The following is a 25,000-nucleotide window of genomic DNA, read 5'->3' as shown; positions in this document are numbered from 1 at the left end:
AAGCAAAACTAGTGTGTGGGCATTCCCTTGAGAGCCCCTTTAGAGATTCCCTGTTGACACACATGATTTCTGCCTGTGTGTGTGTGTGTGTGTGTGTGTGTGTGTGTGTTTGTGTGTGTGTGCACAGCTGTGGTGACCTTGATAACAGTCATAAGAGGAGAGGGGCAATCTCTGACCTGCCTGCCTGCTGCTACGGCTTTGAGTAGGTGTATGTCTGCACCTTCCTCCTTGAAGCACACGTACACACACACACACACACACACACACACACACACACACACTCCACCACTCGCTTAAGAAAACAAAGAAGAAATAGAAATAAGAGGAGAGAAATGGGAAGAGAGAGACAGAAGGAAAACAACAGAGGGTAATAAAGAACAGCAAGAGAGAGGGGAGAAAGACAGACTGAGCAAAAGGAAGGAAATAAAACGAGAGAGGAGGGCTGACAGGTTGATGAAAGACAAAGGAGAGAGAGGAGGGGGATTAAAGAGCAACAAAACACTCTCCCTCCTTGCTCTCTTTCTTTCTTTCTCTCTCTCTTCTCTTTTCTCCCTCTCAGGGGGAAAGCTTCCCTTTACTGCAGCTTAGGCCCTCACGTGACGGGCGGAGCATGACGGCTCCGCGGGCTGGAGATGGGAAATCGATTCCAGGCATCTCCGTCTCCAGCGGGGGCTCTGCGCCCCAACTCTCCCCGCGCTGCTCCACTCTGCTCCACTCTGCTCTGCTCCACTCTGCTCCACTCTGCTCTGCTCTTCTCTGCCTCACTGGCTCACTGGCTCACTGCACACATCTGGACTCCCTCACAGCTGTTCTCCAAGGGATGGACACTCCTGTCCCAACACACACATGCATGTACACAAGCACACACACACACACACACAGAGGCTCACTAACACACACACATACTAAAACACACACACACTCACACACACATACACAGGCTCACTAACACACACACGTACTAAAACACACACACACTCACACACACATACACAGGCTCACTAACACACACACATACACAGGCTCACTAACACACACACGTACTAAAACACACACACACACACACACACACACACACACACACAGCCCCTGTCTCTCTGCCTGTGGTTATGTGATGCAGGGACTGCAGAGGGAATTAATGGTGGAGGGAATGGCCAGGTTGGTAATGACACAGTCCAGCCCAGCCCAGCCCAGGCAAGGAGAGGAGAAGAGAGGAGAGGAGAAGAGAGGAGAGGAGAGCCAAGCCTGGCCGTCACGCCGGGGAGGGCCCCCGTGGGCAGGTCCTGTGCAGCAGTTTGTGTTTTACTCTGATCTGCCAACGCTGCAGTTTAGGGGGCGGGGGGGGGGGAGGAGTATGGGTGCTGTTGCTGCTGGCTCATTAGTTACCTGTGTGTGTGTGTGTGTGTGTGTGTGTGTGTGTGGTGTTTTTGTGTGCGTGTTTGTGTGAGTCAGAGAGAGAGAGAGTGTGTGTGTGTGTGTGTGTGTGTGTGTGTGTGTGTGTGTGTGTGTGTGTGTGTGTGTGCATGTGTGTGTCTCCGTGTGTCAATACGTGTATGCATGACAGCATGAGACTCCACTGCCTTTAGCAGTCGTTGTGCTGAGGGGAAAAAACTCTCTGACAAAGGCCACCCTCTCTGCTTTTTGTTATCGAGAATGTAACTCATCCATTCTGTGACACACCACACACACGCACACACGCACACACGCACACACACACACACACACACACACAGAACACACACGCACACACACACGCACAGATTCTGGCTGATGCGGGCGGCGTGGTGTATAAGGTGCTTGCTGGAGGGCTCAGGAGAGTGGAGTGATCAAACTCTTTATCTCTCCTCCTCCACCTGCCCTGTGCCAAACTCACCCAACCCAATCGGATGACATTTCAACTCCTGTGCAATTATGCATCAATATTCATAGGCGTATTAAATGCACACTATCTCTCTCTGTCTCTCTCTGTCTCTCTCTCTCTCTCTTTTCTCTCTCCCTCTCCTCCAATTCCCATCTATTCTGTGCTCTCTCTTTCTCCATTAGAACTCACACTACTAAGTGCTAATTTCATAGAAGTAATGACACAGTCGTGGCCATTTTCCCTATGTAGTTTAAGCAGGCGATGGCAAAACAGTTTACAATGCAGCACGTTCACTGTGGACACTACAACAGACAGTTGTGGCGATCCTAGTGGGTCAGGAGGTCATAGCGCCGAGCTCGAATGACAGGGAATCTGAGAGTGGCATTGTTAGGCCCCCCCTGCTTTGTACAAGCGACACCCCCATTTATTGCTTTGAACCCCTGCCCCGACACCTCGCCATGATGTTTTTGAACAGGGAAAACAGAGGCCCCTGGAGTATCCTAGCACCCCTGACACACACACACACACACGTAAACACACACACACACTCTCTCTGTCTCTCTCACACACACCTCAAACAAGCACACACACACACACACACATGCACACCCATGAGCAGCATTCCGTCATCTACAGTACACCCCAAAGTCCTCTAATCCCGTTTCTCCTTCAACACGTGGTATTTATACCGCCTTCCTTGCCCAGGACGGGTTAACACTTCTGTGCCGGGGCGGAACCCCACTGCCCTTGATCTGGATGGACGGAGACGTGGGTGAAGGACAGAGGGCTCGGGGTGTAAGGAGACAACAGCGATCTGAAACCTCACCCAAGCAGTAGCCCTGGCTTGTCGTCCCCCCCTCCCCAGGAGATCCCAAAGCCTTCTCCAGCAGGGTTTACAGGGCTCATAAATACCCCATCCCTTAAAGATCCGCTCCTTCCTCCCGTCACCAAGAGGAGCTCAGAGCAGCGGAGCAGGATGACGCGATGACAGCTCCGCACTCATCCTTCGTGAGCGGATAGAGGAGTGGAGGAAGAGAGGGAGGGAGCGAGGGAGGGGGGGAAGAGCAGGAGGGGGTGGTGGTGTTGATGGTAAATGTCCAGCAGGATTTGACTTTAGTGCTGCCCTTGAGTTGCGGTGGCGTGCTGAGGGGGTCGTGCTGTGGCAACGCTGGCGTAACAAAATTTGATTAAAAAAATGATCCCTGTGCCAGAGGTACAGTATGCTGACTGGGTCTAATGTTCTTCTACTTATAGGCCTGCATCCTGCTGCCATCAGCTATGTTGGAAATACACACAGGGATACACACACACACACACACACACACACACACACACACACACACACACGTCGACTATAACACTGGTATGTATACTGACACACACACACATGCACAAACACACACACGTTCGCTCAATCACTGGTATGTATGCTGACACACACACACACACATTCACACACACAGTTTTCCCTTAACCCTTTGCCGTATTGCTCTCAGCTTCACCTGCGGAGGCATAATAATAATAATAATAATAATAATATTTCTTCTTTATTGCTAAACTATTTACATCTGGTATGTAAGGCTTTTCGGTGCAGTGCACAGATGTCGACTGAGAGCACCCTCCTTCCCCCTTCACCATTTCCCCAGTCTAACACGCAGTCCGTCAGTTATCAGTCAATCCTTAAGTCGTTCAAGCAGCCCGTCCGATTCCCTTTCTCCTCGTCTTCGTTCTCCATTGGTGCCAGGTGCGGGCCTTGCTCATCGCATGGTCCCACTGTTTTTGCTGTTGTCGCTGTTAATTAGTTGTTCCCGCCGGGCCGGCTGTGGAGAGGGGAGCGTCTGTAACAGGGTGGCGGTGCCACTCTGTTGCCCTCGGGGCTCAACAGGGCTGCTAGACTGTGTCTAGCCTACCAGTGAATCATCCACCTAACCCCGCCTGCTCTGCAGACTGAGAGGCTCTGCAATCGCCCCAATTACATTCCCAATGTAGAAGACAGAGTGTGGTTATAGGTGTGTGTGTGTGTGTTCAGGATGTGTGTGCACAAGCATGTGTATGTGTGTGCATTCAATGTGTGTATATGTGATTTCAGTATGTGTAAATGTGTGTGTGTGTGTGTGTGTGTGTGTGTGTGTGTGTGTGTATGTGTGTGATTGGCCCTGGTCTCATCTCCCAAAGCCCCCTTACACACAGACAATGCCAGTCCAGAATAAGAGAGAGTTCTGCCTCTCTGAAGTCTGAGAAGCACCTGTCTACTCTGACACAAGTGCCGTTCAGATTACATTTGAGTTGAGTTAGATTTTGTTTTTGTTGCTATGCCGACGACCTCGCCTGACTGACACGAGAGATGTGAATGCTTTCACATCAGTTCACTGGAAGAGAGGGGATTACTAGTTGCTCAGCAATAATGGGTGTCAACCCATCCCCTCATTCTTTAACTCTTTCTTTTCTTTTCTTTCTCTCTCTCTCTCTCTCTCTCTCTCTCTCTAAATATATATATAGCTATATATATATATTTGTATCTTTGGACTACTCGGACACTCTCTTTCTCATTGCAAGGATGCATCTTTATATACAACCAAAATCTCATCATAGAAGCTTTCTGTTGTCAGAACGTGTTGGTCTTCCTCGTCGTCATCATCGTCCTCAACCTCATGCTGTGCAGCATCCTGTGGTCGTAGTTAAGAGGTGGGTGTCAGAAGATCAGGTGGTAGGGCAATTAGGGGGGGGGGGAGGCGCATCTCCCCCCGCCCCCGTCCCACCACGCAAACACCTCACACCTGCATGCCGGGCTTGCTGAGGTCGCCGTTGCCGTGGTTACTGCCTAGGCCTCCTCCGCCTCCTCCGGCTCCACCTCGTCCCCTGTCCTCGTCCTCGTCCTCGCTGTCCAGCTCCTCGCTCTTGCGCTTGCTGTACCGCTCGTAGAGCACCATGAGCACGCCCATCACCCATGCCGACACCGTGCCCGCCGAGAAGATGACGAAGCCGATGGCGATGAAGAACAGGTAGTCCCAGTAGCCCAGGCCCTGGTGGCAGTCTGCCCGCAGCTGCATGCCCACCTCGGCCAGACGCTGCCCGACCCTTTCTGGGGGGCCCTGGCACACCGTCTGCCCCTCATCTGAGAGAGAGAGAGGGAAGGAAGAGAGAGAGAGAGAGAGAGAAAAAGAATGAATGTAAGCTTTGAGTATCATGACACATAGACTGCATACACATACAGACTGATTCGGATAGGTAAAAGACAAGGACAAGAGAGACAGCCAATAAATAAAATGACAGTACAGAGTAGGACAGCTACTGAGGACAGCCATTTGCTAGTCTGCCCAGTCCCCCTGTCCTCCCTAGGTAACAGTATGACCACATCTCCACTCCCTGAATGTCTGCTCTAATCAGCCCCTGCCTGCAGCTAGCCTAAAGCCCCTGGGCTCTGGCCCTGTGGATTCGGGTCACCAGCCATCATCCCTTGCTCACGCCCACCTCCCTATGGGACCGCAGATCTGTCAACTTTACCTATCCGCCTGCCAAACACACACAGAAACACACACACACACGCACTCACACACACACACACACACACACACACACACACACACACACACACACGCACGCACGCACACACACACACACACACACACATACACGCACACACACACACGCACGCACCCACCCACACACACACACACACACACACACACACACACGCACATGCAGTACATACATAGAAAACACAAAACACACAATCTTGCATATATAGCAACTAGATACATAAACCCGCACTCACAGAGATATGTATAAATGCATCTAAACACACACACACACACACACACACACACATACACACACACACACACACATACAGAGGCCCTGGCCCATATAGCATGTCATGCCCATATGTAGACCTACATGCTTATGCATGTGAAAACATTGGCACACAAACTCTGTGTGCCCACCAGCACCCACACACCCACACTTGAGATCAAAAATAGTGCTGTTTGTCTCTCTTCGAGTAAAAGCTCTTCCTTACTCTCAGCTCCACAGATTCCCCTCAGATGTGTGACCCCACACCCGTCCTTTCCCAAAAAAAAGGAGTGGAAGCTCAACTTGCTCTTATCTTTTTTTTCTCTCTCTCTCTCATTCGCAGACATCTTAAAAGGATGCGAATGGGCTGGACTGGATGTGGCAGGACTAGCCTTATGATTGATTAATGCGATAACTGCTGTTAATTAAACTCCACTGATTTCTCAGTGAATGGAGATTCTGTATAAATGAATCAGGAGGCAAGGCGGGAGGCGATGGAAGAAGAGAGAGAAAAAAGAGGGAGAAAAAAGAGGGAGATGAATAACTACACACCAGTACCCATGCCAGCACTGCGTTTGGTGTCATAGTTCAGCAGTTAATGGTTATTCAAACGGATTTCAATTTATCAATTAATGTTACACCAGAATGGCCTCTTGTCTGTTTTTAAACGTAATGGTGAGCTAATGTTTGCCCAACCAATCACATTTACAGCCTTTAAATAAACCAACTCAAATAGTATTTACCTCATTCCTGAATGAAGAAGAATCTGCTCCAAACCAGCCTTACACCTACAAATCCATGATTAGGCCTGGTTTTTATGTACTGTGGCAACCTCCCTTTAGAAAGTGGCTCATTAAAAGCTGCTTGTTTAGGCTTTGATAGTGTTTATACAACTCTTATAATCATCTAACTACATTGCACTAAAGGTTAATTTGCTTTAGTTGTAAATACACATAGAGGAAAGATACACACACACACACACACACACAACCAAAACCATGTTCACACAAACACACACTCACGCAACCAAAAACACGTTCACACACACACAAACATGCACACACACACACGCACACGCACACACACACACACACACACAACACACACACACACACACACACACACACACACACGGGTGCATCCCAGTCTGGTGTATGTTGGAGAGTGTGCACACGAGGCTGCTAGACAGGTTGACAGGTCATTTAAGGCGACTTCAGGATCACTCACAGGTTTTTATCCTGGGAATTAAAGAAAGGGATCAAAGAGTCAGGGGGAAAAAAGCAGGCTGACTAATCTCTCCCTGGACATGCAAAAATAGCAGGGGCCATTAAAGTGATTAGTGATTTGTTTACCTTGGCCCGATAACCAGGCATGAGAGACTGAGGAGCCACACACACACACACAAATAAACAAGTGTTTATTTGTGTGGGTGTCAACCAAAAACATATGTACACTATCGTCTCTCTCTCTCTCTCTCTCTCTCTCTCTCTCTCTCTCTCTCCCTCTCTCACACACACACACACGCAGCATACGGCTAACCCCAGTTATTGAGATATTTCACATTAGATCCCCCTCTGTATAATACTTGTTGTTGTATACAATCTTGGCCTGAAATGTGTGTCTGAGGATCATAATGTCACTGAGTGAGTGTTGATGCAGAGTAACGGCAGGCACCGGCTTGTGTTGCAGTGGGCATATAGTGTAACATAAACGGATCATGATAGGCAGCTCCATAAAGCATTCATGAAGCCCTCGGCTCTAGGCCTCGTGGCCCCCTGCTTACATTGCCAGGATCTTGTAATCATAAATAAGGAAACATTGTCACATCACACAATACTCAGGGCATCCCTGTGTGGCTTGATTCAACAGCATATATTTTGGCCTATATAGGGTTGACACTAATGACTTGAGTCTATTTACAGTTTTTCACAATTGGTTTGACACTTGGGTCAGTGCAGAGTTCACAGTGTCAAAACCCTTCACAAATTCACCATATCAGTAGACTATGTGAGCTAAACTTTGCCTTGTATTGCCTTGATACAAAATGCATTCATTCACTGCTTCTTCGTCCGTGTTCACCACTGGCAAAACTGTCTTCAAAACAGATGAAAAGATTGACATCACTGTAGATGGAGGTATGCCGTACTGATGAAACTACAGTATATGCTTGAAATAAGATGGATTATCCTCATTTTAGTGAAAATGTGTTCAGTATTTTTGTTTGAAGCATTACCATCTATACAAAAGTCAGATTTGGTCACATTTGCATTGAAATTACATGTATATAGATAAATTATAAATATAGTTGTAGTCGAAGAGATTTCAGTCATGGGCTATCATTGAGAGAAACGGACCCAAGAATGTAACTACAGTAAATGTAACACAGTCAATAGTGCTGTATGCCAAAGGTTTTCGTTTTTCGAGGACTAAAGCCCGAGGGAGAAAGTTTTAGTAAATGTGAAGTTCATAAAAAAATACAGATACCATGGATCATCAGCATTAGGACTACTGTAGACGTCTAGTGGTAGGATCATGTGTTGTTGTTTCCCTTACTGTGCTGGAAATGAAAAGCATCCGCACACTTGTTTTATTCTATAGTATACCATAGAAATCGTAGCGTAGAGCATATTGTAGCATTTCAGAGTTCTTTGTTTGGTATTACAATGTGTGCTGTAAAGTCAGACTTTATCTTTTTTTTTTAAATGCAACACTAATATATGCAAAAATATAGGATACGGCAACACATAATCGATGCATTTTGCAATGTTTCAAGTTTATTCTGTTTTTTAGTCCATTGTATTTTGAGTGACAAAGTAGTCTTGCCATAGTTATGGCAGAATGACTCACTTGTGGGTATGTTTTGGTGGTTATAGTGCATTTTGCACCAAAGGTTAACGGAATTGCTCAGGTGCGTGTTTGTAAAGCACACTGAGTGAAGAGTTTTGAAACAGTGAACATGGTATTTAGACAAGTGTACAAATGCTTGTAGAAACCTGTATATACAGTAAGCGTGATTATTTTACATTGCAACTGATAAAGGAAACTAGAAAAAGAACTAGCTCAGCCAAAATGATAAAGGAAGTAAAGAGGACCAATATATTCAGCCAAGATGGTTCTGTTTCCTGACCTTAACAATGACCACTACTTAGGATGATCTATAGGTCTACTGCCAATTATACTCAGAAATTGAACTTCTATTATAATACACAATATTCATTCTAGAGACAGGTTCTAGAGACATCAAAAACAACACTGTGCAATTATACTGTGCATATCCCCGACAAACGCATTACAGAGCACACTGTACCACCCTGACCAAATGACCAAATGAACAGGCCAAGACTGGATTAGATCTGCTCTACCTCAAACGACACCCCCCTAACTATTTTCTCAACGCATGTCAACTTCCCATGGAGTACAGGCATTCATTTCTCCCCCAACAACGTTCAGTCCTTCCTGTGCTGTTCCGTCAGCTTCTCCTATAGTCTCCTCTACCTTTTGCTGTCGTCTCGGCGGATCCTCCACCCGGCTTCTCCTGTCATCTCTCTCTGACTCCAGGGCACACTGGCTCACCTGGCGGAGCAGAGCATCAGCCCTAGTCATCATCTGTGCTGTTCTCCGGTGAGCCCTGGCCTGTTTAGTGTCTGCTCGTGTGTATTTTAGTCAGCCACTGGCCTACTGTGCCGCTCATGTATCAAACAAGCGGCTGTCTGCTAGGCTACAAGAGAAGCAGACTAAGACAGCAGTATATCGTCAGCCCAACAGGCCCCAAATATATTTTTTCCTGACAAAACAGGCTTTTCGTTTCGACTGAAGGAGACTGATAAGGGAACCCCTTTTTAGATGTATCTTTGATATTATATTATATTATTATATTCATCTAAAAGTGAAGCTTCTTGTAAGCTTTTTAAGTTGAGCTAAGCCAGGCACTCTGAGCTCAATCACCATGGTAAGCAATAAACTCATGTAATACTCAAATAGAATCATGAGTCTACACGTACACAGTCTACTCTACAGCAAATAAACAGGCCAAGAACAGGCTGCAGTGGGAAGTCCTCAACCAATAGCACGAGGAATTGAACATCTTTTCCTGTGTTTAACTAAAAAGAACAACAAAAAAAAACCTCCACCTGACATAAATGTAAAATGCTAAATTTATCATGTCAACATTAGATCAAAATAATGTGACGATTTGCTCAACCTCTGACGACACAAAAACCTAAAAAAAGGTATAATTTTGTAACTCTCAAAAAGTGATTTCTGTCTGTGAGAGTGTAGCCTCCACGCTATTTCCTCCACCCCTCATTCATTTCTGCATGAACTCTCATCTAACACCACTGAAGTGTGTCCGTGGGTTTGGATAGGAATATGAACATGAACATCTGTCAGACTGATTGGCCAGAGCTCACGGGGGCAAGGGAGACCCAGAAGTTTGACATGAAGAATATGTCAGAGCACAGTAATAACTCAGCTCAACCAAAAAACCTGTCACCTATTTTTCATAATCAATATATAGGTATATATATATACAGTATAGATGTTTGTCTGTGTTTGTGTGTGAGTCTGTGTGTTTGTGTGAATGTGTGTGTCTGTGTGTGTCTGTGTGTGTGTGTGTGTGTGTGTGTGTGTGTGTGTGTGTGTGGTGTGTGTGTGTGTGTGTGTGTGTGTACGTGTGTTTGTGTGTTTGTGTACAGCTGCATAAAGACTGCAGAATGAGCATTGAAAAACCCTGACAGCTGGAGCACTCTCTCCCACCCGTACCGACCTGATGACGTTCATGTAAGCAAGCTCCGTTTCTGTGCGCCAGCCACTTGGCCATTACAGCCCAAGGCTCGTTTTTTCATCGGCAAACTGTCAAAAAGGCATTACGTCTCCTCAAAGACACTCGAGTCGTGCGCTCGAGCACCAGGCACGGCTGTGCTTCCAAATATGCCTCATCCGCAGTGAATGTGGCCATGCAGCCTGCAGGAAGTCTGGCTTTATGGCGGGGGGCTCTATTTTGGCGCACCACCCATCTGGGGACAATAACAGCCATCAGGTGGTGTAATTATGGCCGCACACATGGGCACGTCACACACCGGCGCTCCAGTGAGGTATGCCACCTTCAAATGACCAGCCGCCGGGGCCCGGGGACGTTATGGGCCAGGGGTTCCTTAAATAGGACCTGCTGCACATGCGACCGCAAACGCACATCATTCGCTCGCACAGACACACACTCGGACACAGACGGAGACACAAGTGCACATACTCACACGCTCAGACTCGCATGCACAGCAAACATTCACCACACGGCCACTCAGACACACACACACACACACACACACACTATCTTCTCTGCAAAGCTATTAAATCAGTAGTGTTAATGGTTCTGTCCTGTAACCTAATTAGGCTTATGAACCATAAGTGGTTCGATTGTATAATAGCAGCTCTATTCAGAGTAATGTAACACACAAAAAAAATCTGTCAAAACAAGTGGAACGAGAGAGCTCCATTAGGTTTGTCCTTGTCGTTTTCCCACAGCTCAAGTACAGATGGCTAACTGTCAACAGAAAATACTGGATCAAATCTAATTTAGCCGAACCCCCCTCCTTCCTTCCCTTGGAACACCTGCTCTCAAAACACACTGCAATTCTGCAGGGAGGCACTACATTTATTGTAGTTTTTTCACTCTCTGACACACACACACACACACACACACACACACATACACACACATACACACACACACACACACATAAATTACAACAAATATGACACACTAATCTATCACTATGAAAGTTCTGTCTTCTCACACAGGGTTTAATGCATTGTGTTAGCGGTGCTTTGAGGCTAGTGGTGGGGTAACCGCATCGGCTCAATAGGTCTGAGCTGGATCAGTGGAAAGCAGACTGCAGTGGGCAGAATGAGACACTAGATTCACAGACACTGCAATGCCTCACATATTTTAGTGGCCAATTGCCTCCAATGCTTGGCACTGAATCAAAACATTGGAATATTTGTGATTGTGTAACATTTACAAAAGCTTAAATGTATAGAAACCAGTAGTGTATAGACAAAAGGAAAGCCTGTCATGCAGAGAGCTCTTAGGGGTGATCACCCAAAACATGATATGTTCATGAAATACCAGTCAGACTATTCTGCTATTTTATACTATATGTGTCTTTTTCTCCTCACGACAAAAGGACATTAGGGAGGCAAAAGGACATTAGGAACTGCTGTGACAGCACTAGGCTACAAGGCATTACACAGACACAACCCAACACAGCTAAGACAATGTCAGGCCTATTGTTGATGGGTGATAGACAGTCATGTTTTGTTACCAAATAGATCTACAGAGCAGGGTGCTGGACGTGTCATAGTACCCAACATCAGTGCTGAATGCTTAAGAATACGACTTAAGAGCAAGACGCACAGTGTATTTCAAAAGTATTATGTGACACTGTCACAAACAAACTAGGCCTATGTAGACTACTTGTGAGTGGTGGTCATCAGTAGTGAATGGAATGTAAATAAAATATAGCATAATTGGAAGTTTCGTTCCATGGTCGACAGGTGCATCACTACATGTCAAATGAAGAGCAGCTGTGATCATTTGTCTTGAAACACACTGCTTGAGACAGACAATTCCCAGTTTGTTTCCACATAACAGTTTGGATAAAACCATTTATCTGCATTATACAGCCTAACAGGCCATACACCAGGCAGGCCCGATACCTAAACTCAAGAAACCTTGAGGTACATCTGTGTAGCTGTAAAAGATTCAGTAAAACTGCAGAGGTTTTCAGCGCCTTGACTGCCAGGGGAAAGTTATCAATACTGCTGAGTGTGCACAATTCGAGTTCTTCATCAACGCTGACTCGTTTTCACAATTCTCTCCGTTACCCCGGCTCAGAACGAATGTATCCTTCATTCTTACCGCTGGCACGGTCGGCCAACCCTCCTCAATTACATTCATTTTAGGATGGTGATGTTCGGGTTCAGTTTGATTTTTAAAAACACACACAAACACACACACACACACACACACACACACACACACACACACACACACACACACACACACACACATACACATTTACACACACGCACACACACACACATACGCAGACACGCACACACACAACAACAAGATCAGGGAAACATATTACATCCCAATCTTCGTCACACCTCTTTGGCAGAACACCATTCATCATCTTACACCCGTAGACAACCAATATGCTATGGCCTTTATTTTTGGAAGGCATACATCTTTAACTTCCTGAATCGCCTGCGGAGTGTGTTGTGTTATCGTCGCTGCTTAAAACGCCTTTGAACATACCCCAGAATAAAGCAAGGATCCCTAACAGGAATTCTGCACAAAAAAAGGAAAGAAGAAAAAAGAACACAAGAATGAATTTCATGTGGCGCCTGCAACACCCATGACTGTCTTACCCGGAGAAACTACACAGAGCCCCCTCAAATGAGCTGTGCTTCTATTTACTCTGTGATGCACATATGGTCGTCCCTTGCACCCTAACCTATGCCCCCACCACCCCCCTGCCAACCTCCAACATCACCCCCGGAGCATCCATCCTCCCTTGGGCTCTTTTGCGGCTCTCGCAGCTCTGCTCTGCCTGGGCCTGGAGGTATTAGCCCTTCAGGGCGGACTTCAAATACAGTAAACACAGCTAAATATAACCGGGGCTAATTATGTAATTTCATACGTTCATCTTTAAGAAGATGAAGAAGTGGGCGGCTGGAGCAGGGTTTCTCCTTGTGTTGTGTTTTTTTTTCTTTCGTTTTTCCTTTTCGTTTTCCTATTTTTTTTTTTTTTGGTTCTAACCACTGCAGAGGTAGTTCCAGAGAGTGAGCGCATGAATGTAGCTACTACGCAGCAGACTGCAGCTCTGTTCCAGTGCATTCCTCCACACACAGCAGATGACTGAAACAAATCTGATCCTGACAGTTCTGGGCCTCATCTCTCTGGGCAGTATAGTGGCGTGCTGTGCTGCACTGTTGTCGTGCTGTGCTAGTTTGCACATAAATGTTGTGTTGTGGTGATGCTGTGCAGTGCTGTGCTGTGAGATACTGTATTGTGTTGCTATGCTGGACTGTTAGTGTTGTGTTGTGTTTTTTTTTTTTTGGGGGGGGGGGGGGGGGGGGGGGGTGGGGGGGGGGGGGGGTGTGTCCTGCGTTGTGTAGTGCTCTGCTGTGTTTCTGTTGTGTTTGGGGCGGAGGTGCTGAGCTGTGCTGTGTAGCTGTGCAGGTGGGTTCATGCAGTGTTTTGTTGGTGTTGTGTTTGGGAGGGTGCTGTGTTATGCTGAGTGGTGCTGTACTGTGTTGCTGTGCTGGTCTGTTAATATTGTGTTGTCGTGGCGGTGCTGAGCTGTACTGTGCTGTGATGAGCGTGTCTGTGCCAGGCAGTGCAGGTAGGGGTTTTATCTTTCTGACCTTGTCCATTCCCCCCTCCATCCCTTTCTCTCTCTCTCTCTCTCTCTCTCTCTCTTTCTCTCTCTCTCTCTCTCTCTCTGCTCTTCCTGCCAGTGACCTTTACTAGGCTGATTTTGCTACATCTGAAACACACTGGAAAATTTAATTCAATCGAGAAAAGGAACATGTGTATTGAGTGTGTGTGTGTGTGTGTGCGTGTGTGCGTGTGTGTGTGTGCGTGTGTGTGCGTGTGTACAAATGGATGAAAAAAGAGAATCAGACAGAGATTTCATAATGTTGGAATTATGATTATGACTGATCCTTGCCTGGTGTGTGCGGTTAAGGCTGGTTAAGGTCAATGACTTATGTATTATCTGCTCAACAGTCTGAATAGGTTATGACTGGGTCATACCAGCGCACTGAGCCCTAAAAGACCAACAAATAGAGAATCAATGGCTTGCATATCAAAACGCATTCAGATATTCTGGCGTATTAGTATTACTGTCATTTACGTGTCTATACAGCTCACCCTCTTGTCTCTTTGTGTCTCAACCTCCTCTCTCTTTTCTCTATAGCATCTCTCCCTCCCTTCCTCCCTCCCTCCCTCCAGCTCCCTCTTTCCCTTTATGAATATTTAACTGTGGCCCTGTGCACACCCCCTCCATTGGCCCGCTGCCAAGAGCTGCGAGTTGGCCTGGGCAGCAGAGATACCCTTCAACCTGCTGGGGGTGACCACCGTGCATTCAGCACACTCACCGGGGAAAAAACGGATAGAGAGAGAGGTAGAGTGAGTGAAAGAGACAGAGACAGAGAGAGGTAGAGAGAGTGAACGAGAGAGAGAGGTAGAGAAAGTGAAAGAGAGAGAGAAAGGCAGAGAGAGAGAGAGAGAGAGAGAGAGAGAGAGAAATTAAAGAAAAAGCAAGACGTGGAGACAAAGCATGTATCACGCAGACCTGATAGGGGCTCGTGTATTGAAGGCAGCTCAAACATTTGCTGCCCTCCTCCTCCCTCTAACCGCTCTACCTATTTCTCTCTCTCTTTCTCTCTCTCTCTCCTTTTCGCTGGAGGGCTAAGCACTTAACAGCGCCTCAGATAGGCATTGGCTCCTCTCTCCAGTTGTGCCGCTTTAACTGCTCCTATCTGCGCAGACACCCCTGCACCGCCTCTGCTCTGGCAAGGGAAGCAGATCAGATACGGCCTCCCTTCCCTTCCCTTCCCTTCCCTTCCCTTCCCCTACAGGCACCCAGCTTACAGTACGCGCACAACTCGCACAGCCATGGCAACACAGAGCTAGTAACCTGACGGCACACCCTGGGGACCAGGCCTGTTTCAGATCCGAAGATCAGTCATTTATGAATCAACGGGAGATGATTTGAATTGGGGAAATACTAATACTCCATCGGCTACATTACTGTGCAACAACATGCATCTAAGGAGGGGTTTCATAGACATCAGGTACATGTAAGACACAGCAAGTTAGCCTGTGGTGCATCTCCATATTGGTGCATACATGAATGTGAATCAGGTAAGTGAAGATGGCGTGAGTTGGAACCAGTAGACTAAAAGCTTCAAAAATGTGACTCAAATTGGACCCTACAGAGGACAACACTAATGACTGAACCCTAGAGCTGGGGCTGTCATGGCCGGCCATGAATAAATCGTTGCGTTTTCCAACTTCGTTCGCATTTGTTCGAGCTGGCTTGTACGGATGACAGGTGGACAAAGCCACCGCGTTTTCAGCCGCATCCCCCCCCTCTAACCCCCCCCCTGTTGAGTGGAACTTTGGCACAGACTAAAGCAATTAAGCAGACAACATTGCAGCTCTGGGCTGCCAATCACAGCTCTGAAAGTGCTGACAGAAGCAAACGGGATCACCTGAGTGCATCTCGCTCTGGAGCGACAACGAGCGCTGGGGAAAAACACCCCCCGTCCCCGTCCCGAAGAGCAGCAGAGCCATCGGCAGGCTGAAACAACCAAACAGGTCACCCAATGACACTGACATGCATCAGTCCTTCAGATCATGTTAAAAGTGATCCTCCCTGCTGACCTTTAGGTTTTTAAGTGCTGTTCAGTGTTTCTGAAGCTGTTTTTAGTAGCACGACATAAACTGGTAGGTATGATAAATGGAGTTTGAGTGCTACTACACACTCTTACTGGGTTCATATTGAGATGCCTGTTGGAAGGTTGGAAAGAGGGTCTTGTTTTAGAGATCTATACAGGAATTGTTTGATTTAAAAGCATCTGGTAAATGGTGAGAGTCATGTTTGAAAAAACAGAGGTGATGGGGACCTAGGAGCTTGATTCTTTTTTTAATTTTTATTATGGATATGATGTAATTAGAATTTCAAGTGGGTGTTAACCCAAACCATATTGCAGTAACTAAAATATGATAAAACAATGAAAGTTAAAATGTACTCTTGTGTTTAGGAGAGGATTAGATGAATCTGCAATAAAAATATCTGATGAGTGACTAAAGAGTAAATTATTGATATTCACAAACAACAGCAAAGACCCAAGAATGAATCCTTGAGAGACACAACCCGTGAAAGAAAGCCATGAAGGATCTCCTCTACTGAAACTGACCAATTGTTTCCGGTTCTTAAACTATAACAATGGTTAACAGCCAGCTATTTCATCGTATTTTAAGGATCAAAATGTTGTCTTTTAATTAAATGTGAATTAGTCCTGTTCAGTGCCAAAAGAAACACCCTTGCAGAATGTTGCTTATCATTATTGTACAGCGTCATGATTTTATGCGTAGGTTTTCCTTGGAAGTGGAAAGGAAAAGAGAAAAAGTCAATGAGATGAGCTCTTAAAGTCAAAGCATTATTAACACTTTAATAACTTATACACCACAGATCACATGTCAGCTACTTAAAACATTCATGAAGTCCTATGCGCTATGCACCAAGCTTCATTAACCTAGACTTAATGGGTGATGAGACTGACACGACACTTCTGCAGCAGCTGAGAGATGTGACTTGCACACACGCGCCAGATGAGAGGGTCAGTGGCTAGGGGAATGAGCTAGTCACCCCAGACAACAACTAATCCCAGAACAGATCTGGCCCCAATCCGCTCCATCTCTGCACCAGAGCCAAGGACTGTCTTGGACTGATGTGGACTGCATGCTAATGGCAGATGTGGCGTCCAAAAAAGCAAGATGAGACCCAGAGCAGTCCGTTAGTGTGCCCGTTTCCACAGATGGCTTCTCGAGCACCATCGACAGGGGGGCGGGAGAGGGGGGGGGAGTTAGGCTATGGGGAATAGATGGGAACAGCATCTGATTAGCTGCATTAAGATACAGGCAGTGAAGGGGGAGAAGAGAAAAACCCAGAGGAGGTGGACTTTACAGGTGGAGATAATGATACTACGACACTATTTTAACTGTTAGACTCAAATAGTCCCAGACAAATTGTGCAGACGCCACGGCCACAGCCACAGAGCACAGACACACACAAAAACACAGACACACACAAATACACAGACACACACAAATATACAGACACATACAAATACACAGACACACACAAATACACAGACACACACAAATACACAGACACACACAAATATACAGACACACACAAACAACACTAGTTACAGTTCTATCCCATTAGGCTGTATGAAAAAACAATATCAGAAGTAGCAGTCTCCAAAACAAGGGTACTCCACAGAATACACAATATGCCAATGTAACATTTCTACATTTAAACATTTAAATGACTTTAGAGTATTTTTGATCGTTATGACACTAGGGTTTGACTTGATCTACAGCCAAACAGAACATGCATCTGTGAAGCTACCACTCGATCACTTTCCTGGTCTCATTACCAGTATCATCACCGCACCGCACCGCACCGCACCGCACCGAAATCTAAATCCCGCCAACTGTTTCACGGTATTTAAATGTGTTCAGAACAGGAGGTGTATGGTTCAGTCTCGTGTGAAGCGTGACACAGAGAGGTTAAGATGCAAACTGAGTAAGGGAGGAGTCTCAGCGGCAAAGAGTAGTTGAGATGGAGAATACTAGGCCCACTTTTCCAGAGAAGAGAAGAGAAACTTGGGAACAAACATGATCTCATTTAAACAAGTGGTTAGTATTTGAAGACGTGCTGTCAGATCACACAACTACAGTTGGGCTGGTGTAGAGGCAGATGCAGAGTAGGACACTGTTTTGCAAAGTATCATATAATATTGCACCAGACTCCAAGTATCAATCATTCATTATTTGATCAGATATATTTTAAATGTCATCTGAGCCTGCTGGCAGGTTACTAGGATAACAACATAGGAGGCTTTCACAGTTCAGTAAATGGCACTGAAGTATTTTTTCCGGATCAAATGAACAGTGTGGATCAATTTGCTCATGAGATAAACAGGTTTCCTCTGGGGAGACAATTGATGGTCAGAAGAGAAATAGACTAAATCATTACATCTTAGTATATCTTATCACATCATTCAGCCTATAAGATAGAATGTGAAGAATATGGCCATATCAACGCTCATGTTTTACAATAATACTGCATAATGAGTCCCCTGCTTGCACAGTCCATATGCATCAATCAGGAGGAGGCAACTGTTAGTTCTTTGTATGTGTTCCCTCTAACTCAGTCTAGCCATCCTTACTCAAGGTGCTGGATCCTGTGGATATGTATGGCCATTAAGAAAGCACTGTCTTATTTCAGTATTAAGAGAAGAACATCATGAACCAAAGAGGACACTACTGGGGATCAAATGAAAGAGTTGGCTCACTACACTACAGTATGACAGTCTCATCCATCTGTGTAAGAGATATTATGCACTTGTTTTATCTACAATATAGGGTTTTCCACCAAATACCCAAGATACTCCCTCAGCTTAGTGTGCCTTCTGGGGAGCCGTGTCTCTCTGGGTAGGCTACCCTATTTACACCTGATTCCCATCATCCCTCGGCCAACTCATCTCATCGCGACTGACTGAAAACATTTCTGAGGAAAGCGATGCTACCTGGGCACAGATGGCGGTCATGTGTCAATAGACGTAATGCTGCATCAGTGGCACAGAGACTTTGAGTCTCATGATTATCATCTTGCATGCCACTGATAAACGCCACATTGCTACAGAGGTTTAAAGGCAAGCAACACACACACAATTTTGGATAATATTTTTTTTTAAATTAGCCTAACGTCTGTCTGCAAATAGTCCACTGAGCAATTATTCCGATGGACTGAAGAATGAAATAAGGGGTAGAGGTATCGTTAAAGAGAGATGATTTTAGCCTCTCCCCAGCTAGAATCTCACAACGAGTTTGGTTACATGCTGAGTCCAAAAGTTACTGTCTGGTGGCCTTATGCCTCTCTCTGACCTTACAGTGACCTGATTCTGGGGCACAAACCTGATGTTGACGGTTGGGAGCCTTAAGACAGATACTGGGCTGACACCAAACATTGCCAAAAGGCATGAGGCCAGGGCTGCTTTATCAAACGGATTAAAGGAAACGTTAACAGTCAGCAGCCCCTTAACTTCAGCACTAGCACACGGTGAACTGAGTGAGTGTGTGTGTCTGCGTGTGTGTGTGTGCGTGAGAATGAGAGAGAGACGGCGAGAGAGAGCATTATGACTCACAAATGCACAAATGTGAAAGAGTCATGAATCATGCACATTGGCACCGTTCTGGCCACTCACTCTAAAGTACTACCAAAAGAAATGCACACACACACACATGCTTACACACACACTCACACAGACACAAGGCTACTAAAGTACTACCAAAAAAACATACAGACACTAATATACTAATACACACACACACACACACACACACACACACACACACGCACACGCACACACAAACAAACAGATGTGTGCACACACATACATACAGTACATACTCTATACATTCTGCTCCTGCAGCTATGGTGAAAATAAACTCTCTTTTTTTCTCACACACACAATCGCACACCCACTGCAACACTATTTCAGCCACAATGTTGCAGTGCTGTAGGACCTAAGAGGTAGCATTACATAACAGCACAGGAATTCATTCTTTTTTTTATCAACCTAAAAAAGCTCAGCGTAATTAGCCATCTGGTCTCAACGGACACATGATGAGACGCCTAAATGTAGGGGACTTTGATTAAAAAAGGAACTATTGAGAACAATGTTCTCTACGTTAAGAACCCAAACTGGACTTTTTTTTCTGAGCATCTGTCGACAGTTTTAGGCAGTACTTCTGCTGTGCAAATTATTGTAGTAGACATATTTTCTCGCTGAATACATTACTAGGAAAGGCTGTACCTGCATTAAGCACAATCACCATCAAGAATATGGTAAAACTACATGCATTGAACGCATATTTCAACCAACCACAGCGCTTTCCCAGCCATTGCACCAGTTAATTTAGGTCTTGGTCAACTGTTTATTAAATGTAGTCTATTATCGGACAATAACCCAAACTACTGTAAATGTAATTTCTTGCACCTCTTAATGGTTCTGGATGTGGATAGGTCTATATGAAGATCTGTGTTGAGGATTTGATGCAGGAGAGATAGAATAGCGTGAAACTAGTCCAGATTACTTTATATTATGTTTTGCATTGTCGTGTGCTATGGGGGGGGATATGTGACTTAAGAAATGGTAGGGTATATGCTTTTTTTTTAATGATGTATCTACATAAATTATAACACATTCGCTGCTTTGTTTTGTACTCGTGCAGTGTTACAAGGTCATTGTTTCAGTTAGTCATACATGAGTCACTTTTGTTGCTGGTGCCTGAAGAGCAAAAGTCTGTGCTTCCAAACTAAAGTGGCCTGCAATTCTAACCAGCAGATCTACCAGCCAGAGCCAATTAAGTGGAACTAAATTAGCTGATGGAAGAGCAGCAAGTGATAATTTGCTAAAGATAGTTCCTGGTGCTTAAACTGAATATATGTGTGTTAACCCAATTTTCAACTCAACACTGCAGCTCTTTCTGTACCACAATGTTGGTGTATGGAATTATAAGGACTGGTGACCAATTCTATAAACAGATTTTGATAATTTTAGAATTAGAAAGGAAAAGGTTTTGGAAGTAACCTTAAGTTGTGGGATGAAAAGGAAAGCGCACCTTACCTTGGAACTTGAATCCCTCTATCTGGATCCAGAGACAGAGGTCCTCTGTGTCGCAGTCGCAGCGCCAGGGGTTCCCACTCAGGCCAAGGGAGCGGAGGGCAGGCAATGCGATGAGCGAACTAATGTTCAGCACAGTCAGGTTGTTGCGGCTGACGTCCAGCACTTGCAACGCCAAGTTTTCAGAGAAAGCATCCGGATGAATCTCGGAGAGTGCTGGGTTGTCTGTCATTCTAAGCATAACGAGACTGGCCAACGGCCCGAACGTCCGGTCCTCGATCTGAGTCAAAGTGTTGAAGGACAGGTCCAGATAGGCAAGTTTGCGCAGGTTGCCAAAGGTAGATTCCGTTATCTCGGTGAGGGAGTTGTTGCTGCAGTCCAGGTACACCAGGTCAGACAGGTAGTTGAGCTGCAGAGCCGGGAGGTCCCTAATTTTGTTGTTGGAGATGATAAGTTGCCGGGTGGCGAGAGGGAGATCTGTGGGGAACAGCGTTAGCTCCTGCCCAGCGCACTGGACCACTAGCTGGTCGTCGCACACGCAGCGGTCAGGGCAACCAGCGGTCAGGGCTGGGGACGGTGCTACCCCCATAACGAATATCAGTAGGAATATCAGCCGCAATGACTGCGCGCTGGGGTCGGGCAGAAGACGCATGATATCGTCGCCGACTTCATTAACTCCGGGTGGACAGCACTCCGAAACGCTCCCGCATTCTTCATTGATCTGTGCTGCTTGTCGATTCAAGAGGGAGCAGTTGTTAGAGGGAGCAGTTGTTATTGCTTGTGATGTCAGTTTTAATACTGTAGACGACCGTGTTTATAATGAGGCAGCTTAGAAGCCTATCCGTCAGAGGGACACGCGCAAGTCGTCCGTTAATTCCGAAGGTGACCGAGAGGCATTTCAGACACCGTGGAATCAACGTGGTTGCATTCCTGCGTTGTTATAAGATCCCACCAGCATGCTCACTGTTTGCTCTTATTGCGAAGGAATTTTAGAGCCCTTGAATTAGTTGTCTCCAGCGTCGCCGGTTGTTTCTGAACAGCCAACGGGTGGTATCCAATTCCTTTCCGTGACAGCTCCGGTTTAGTCCTGGAATTAATACAAAATACACTCTTAGAAACAGGTCTTCCCATTCCACAACAGAAAATCGAACGTGAATGCGTGCGTCTTTATTTATGATGGTGTCTCCTGCTCGTTGTGCTGCCTACTCTCTCTGCAGCTGTGTATGACTGAATGCAAGAGGGGAGGGGGGTGGTGGAGAGAGAGAGAGATGTTGCACATTGTGTGTGCGCGTCTGTTTGTGTGCGCTCGCGCGTCCGTGTAGGCTGTGTGACTTCAGTTTGTGTGTGCGTGCGAGTCGCTGGGTCTGTTGCATGCAAGAGAATATTATATTTACCTGTCGATGCGTAGTCACAGAGTATGATCTCCAGCAAACCATGGGGGCTCATAAGTTGAATCGATGTGCCTTATTGTGACGTCACTGTGTAACGTCTATTTCACTTTCAGAAAACAAATGCGCATTCTCGAAGTTCGAACTAAAGTGTGGTTGGCAAACACGTCAGGCAACCAAACATGTCGAAGAGACAGCACATTTACCACGTTGTGCTGCGCAAAATTAATAACAAGAGGCAGACATTCTCATACACTCTGTCGGCCTATGTGTCTCTTTTTGCGTCGCAGGGGGAAAACCGTCTGTCATTTATAACGAGGAATAATAATCCATCCGCGGCGCTGCAGTCTGTGGGCCGGGGATTTAGCAAGGCTTATCAGCAACTCTCACACTCCTCTTCGGCTGTTCTGTAATTTCATTCACTGACATGTGTGTCCGTCTATCTCCGCCGTTCTAGAATGTGCAGCGCGTGTGTGTACAGTACATTCGCATCTTTAGTAACTGACGCGTAGCCCCATGGTATACTGTACGCTAGGCGAGCGCGCGCGGGTCTATGGTTAACACAGGTGCAAAAGTAACATGACACTGCGACACCGTGCTCTAGTTCCATTGTTATTTTGGGTAATCTTTATGTCCATCGACCGCTAGGGCATATTTCATCTGATGAAATGCCAGGCGTAGAGCCTATAATTCTTTAATTCGTTTATGTCAGAATTTCCACTGTTACAAACACATTGGAATGTATTGTACTTGTGTTATAAAGGGAAAACTTTGCTTTACCTCAATTTTGCCTTATCGCACCCCCCTCCTCCCCAACACACACACACACACACACACACACACACATGCATACATACATACACATACTAGGGCACAGACGCACAGGTTTCTGCCCAACTCAGAGGAGCTTATGAATCAGCTATTCAGTCAGCTGTGTGACTTTAACAATGGAACTCAAATACGAAGTCTGCCCACCACACATTATGCGAATGCTTTGTTCTTTTTCCTCCGATAATTCCTCTTAGGTATCTATCCCTCACGATGGAGCTGAATAGGAGTAGACAGCAATGGTCTGATTGTAAGACACCTCACAATAGGTAGTTATAAAGCTGTTATAATGTTACCATTCCACCAGGGAGATTGCAGCGCAAACGGCAAATACCAAACAGTTAAAAGCTGCGTGTTTTCACTTATGCACCTCAACAAATTGTGTAAAAGAGAACAAACGTTTTAATAAGGTCTTCAATCCAGTTTTTTGTTTTGTTATTATTTTTGTTTCACATTCACAATTTCCAGCAGCGTAAAGGCAGTCAAACCAGACGTGACGCATCGCCATAGCTGAAAACACAGGTTGTGCTGCAGAGAAATAATTGCTATGCGGTGCAACCATGTTCACCCATGAAAAGTTTATTCCGGCATCACCCTCTGTCAGAACTGATCACGTGGTGACCTCCATCATCGAAAGGAGCGCCTGCAGCAAAGATATTTTCTGCATGTTTAATGAAATAGGCTGCCATCACTCATACTTTCCCTATACGGTTGCAGGCAAGGGGAAAAAGAGAGGGAGAGGGTGGAGAATGGGGCTGAAAGAGAAAGTAAAAAAGAAAGAAAAGCCAGATTCGCTGCACGTACATTTACATGTAGATGTTCGTGCTTGAATCGGACCAGTGGATTATATTCTGTGATAAATGCCAAAATAAACAGGGCCCGATTGGGCTCATTAGTGTAACTTTCCTCCCTGGATCGTCCCCAAGCTCTCGGCTTGCAGACTGGAGGGGTGTCGGGTGCGGAGTGAGACTTCGTTAATATTTAATGGCAGTGTCGCCTGTCCAAACACGACCTGGCACTAGGCCTCACGCTCAACCAGCCTGCCTAGACCAATAAAGAGGCAGAGGTAGAGGTGTGTGCGTGTGTGTATGTATGTGTGTGTAGGAGTGCTACCTTCACCCCTTTCACATTAAGCCATAATCGTATGTGCCTTTAATGTGACAGTAAAGGGGTGTACATGTAGTAAACCGATCCACTGAATTCGTAATAAACATGGCGATCCATACTATGTCAGAGTTTTTCTTCCAATATTATTGATTATGTAGCAGCGTTTGGAAGAGTTATGCATGTAGAGGAGAAATGCTAGACACATTTTAGTCGTTGTTATGTCATTAAATCTGCTTACTCTACAAAACCCCACAGCAGATGGTGCAGGAATGGGAAAACAAGATGGGGAGCAGAGGAAGGTCTTGAGTGTGGAGCAGGGATAAATGTGTGTGTGTGTGTGTGTGTGTGTGTGTGTGTGCACCAGTGCTTTTGTATTAATATTCTGCATGAATGGGAATGTTTAAGTCTGATATAATAAGGTCTCATAATTATATGACAACTAATTATCATGTTAACATGTCAAATGTATAATTGTTTTAATAACCAGGTTTGATGAACCAAAGAATAGAGGAGAAATGTCAGTACTGAA

General features: G+C 45.7%; 1 protein-coding gene across 2 annotated transcripts; it reads right to left on the bottom strand.

Annotated features, from left to right (window-relative positions):
- Nucleotides 1-3,966: 3,966 nt before the first annotated feature.
- LOC105910841 (leucine-rich repeat-containing protein 52-like) lies at nucleotides 3,967-23,129 on the bottom strand. Of its 2 annotated transcripts, XM_012839600.3 has the most exons (3): nucleotides 22,543-23,129; nucleotides 21,152-22,235; nucleotides 3,967-4,976 (listed from the first exon to the last, which is right to left on the bottom strand). In XM_012839600.3, exons 2-3 carry the CDS (start codon nucleotides 21,798-21,800, stop codon nucleotides 4,633-4,635), a joined length of 993 nt encoding a protein of 330 aa, XP_012695054.1. In that variant the 5' UTR covers nucleotides 21,801-22,235; nucleotides 22,543-23,129; the 3' UTR covers nucleotides 3,967-4,632. The 2 variants fall into 2 exon arrangements, with proteins under 2 accessions (XP_012695054.1, XP_012695055.1); XM_012839601.3 differs by lacking the exon at nucleotides 22,543-23,129 and having other exon boundaries at nucleotides 21,152-22,532.
- Between the last annotated feature and the right edge of the window lie 1,871 nt (nucleotides 23,130-25,000).

The sequence above is a fragment of the Clupea harengus genome, chromosome 10 (assembly GCF_900700415.2).
Source record: "Clupea harengus chromosome 10, Ch_v2.0.2, whole genome shotgun sequence".
Lineage (NCBI taxonomy): Eukaryota > Metazoa > Chordata > Actinopteri > Clupeiformes > Clupeidae > Clupea > Clupea harengus.
The sequence above is the reverse complement of the archived record's forward strand: the minus strand, read 5'-3'. Positions and strand labels throughout refer to the sequence as shown.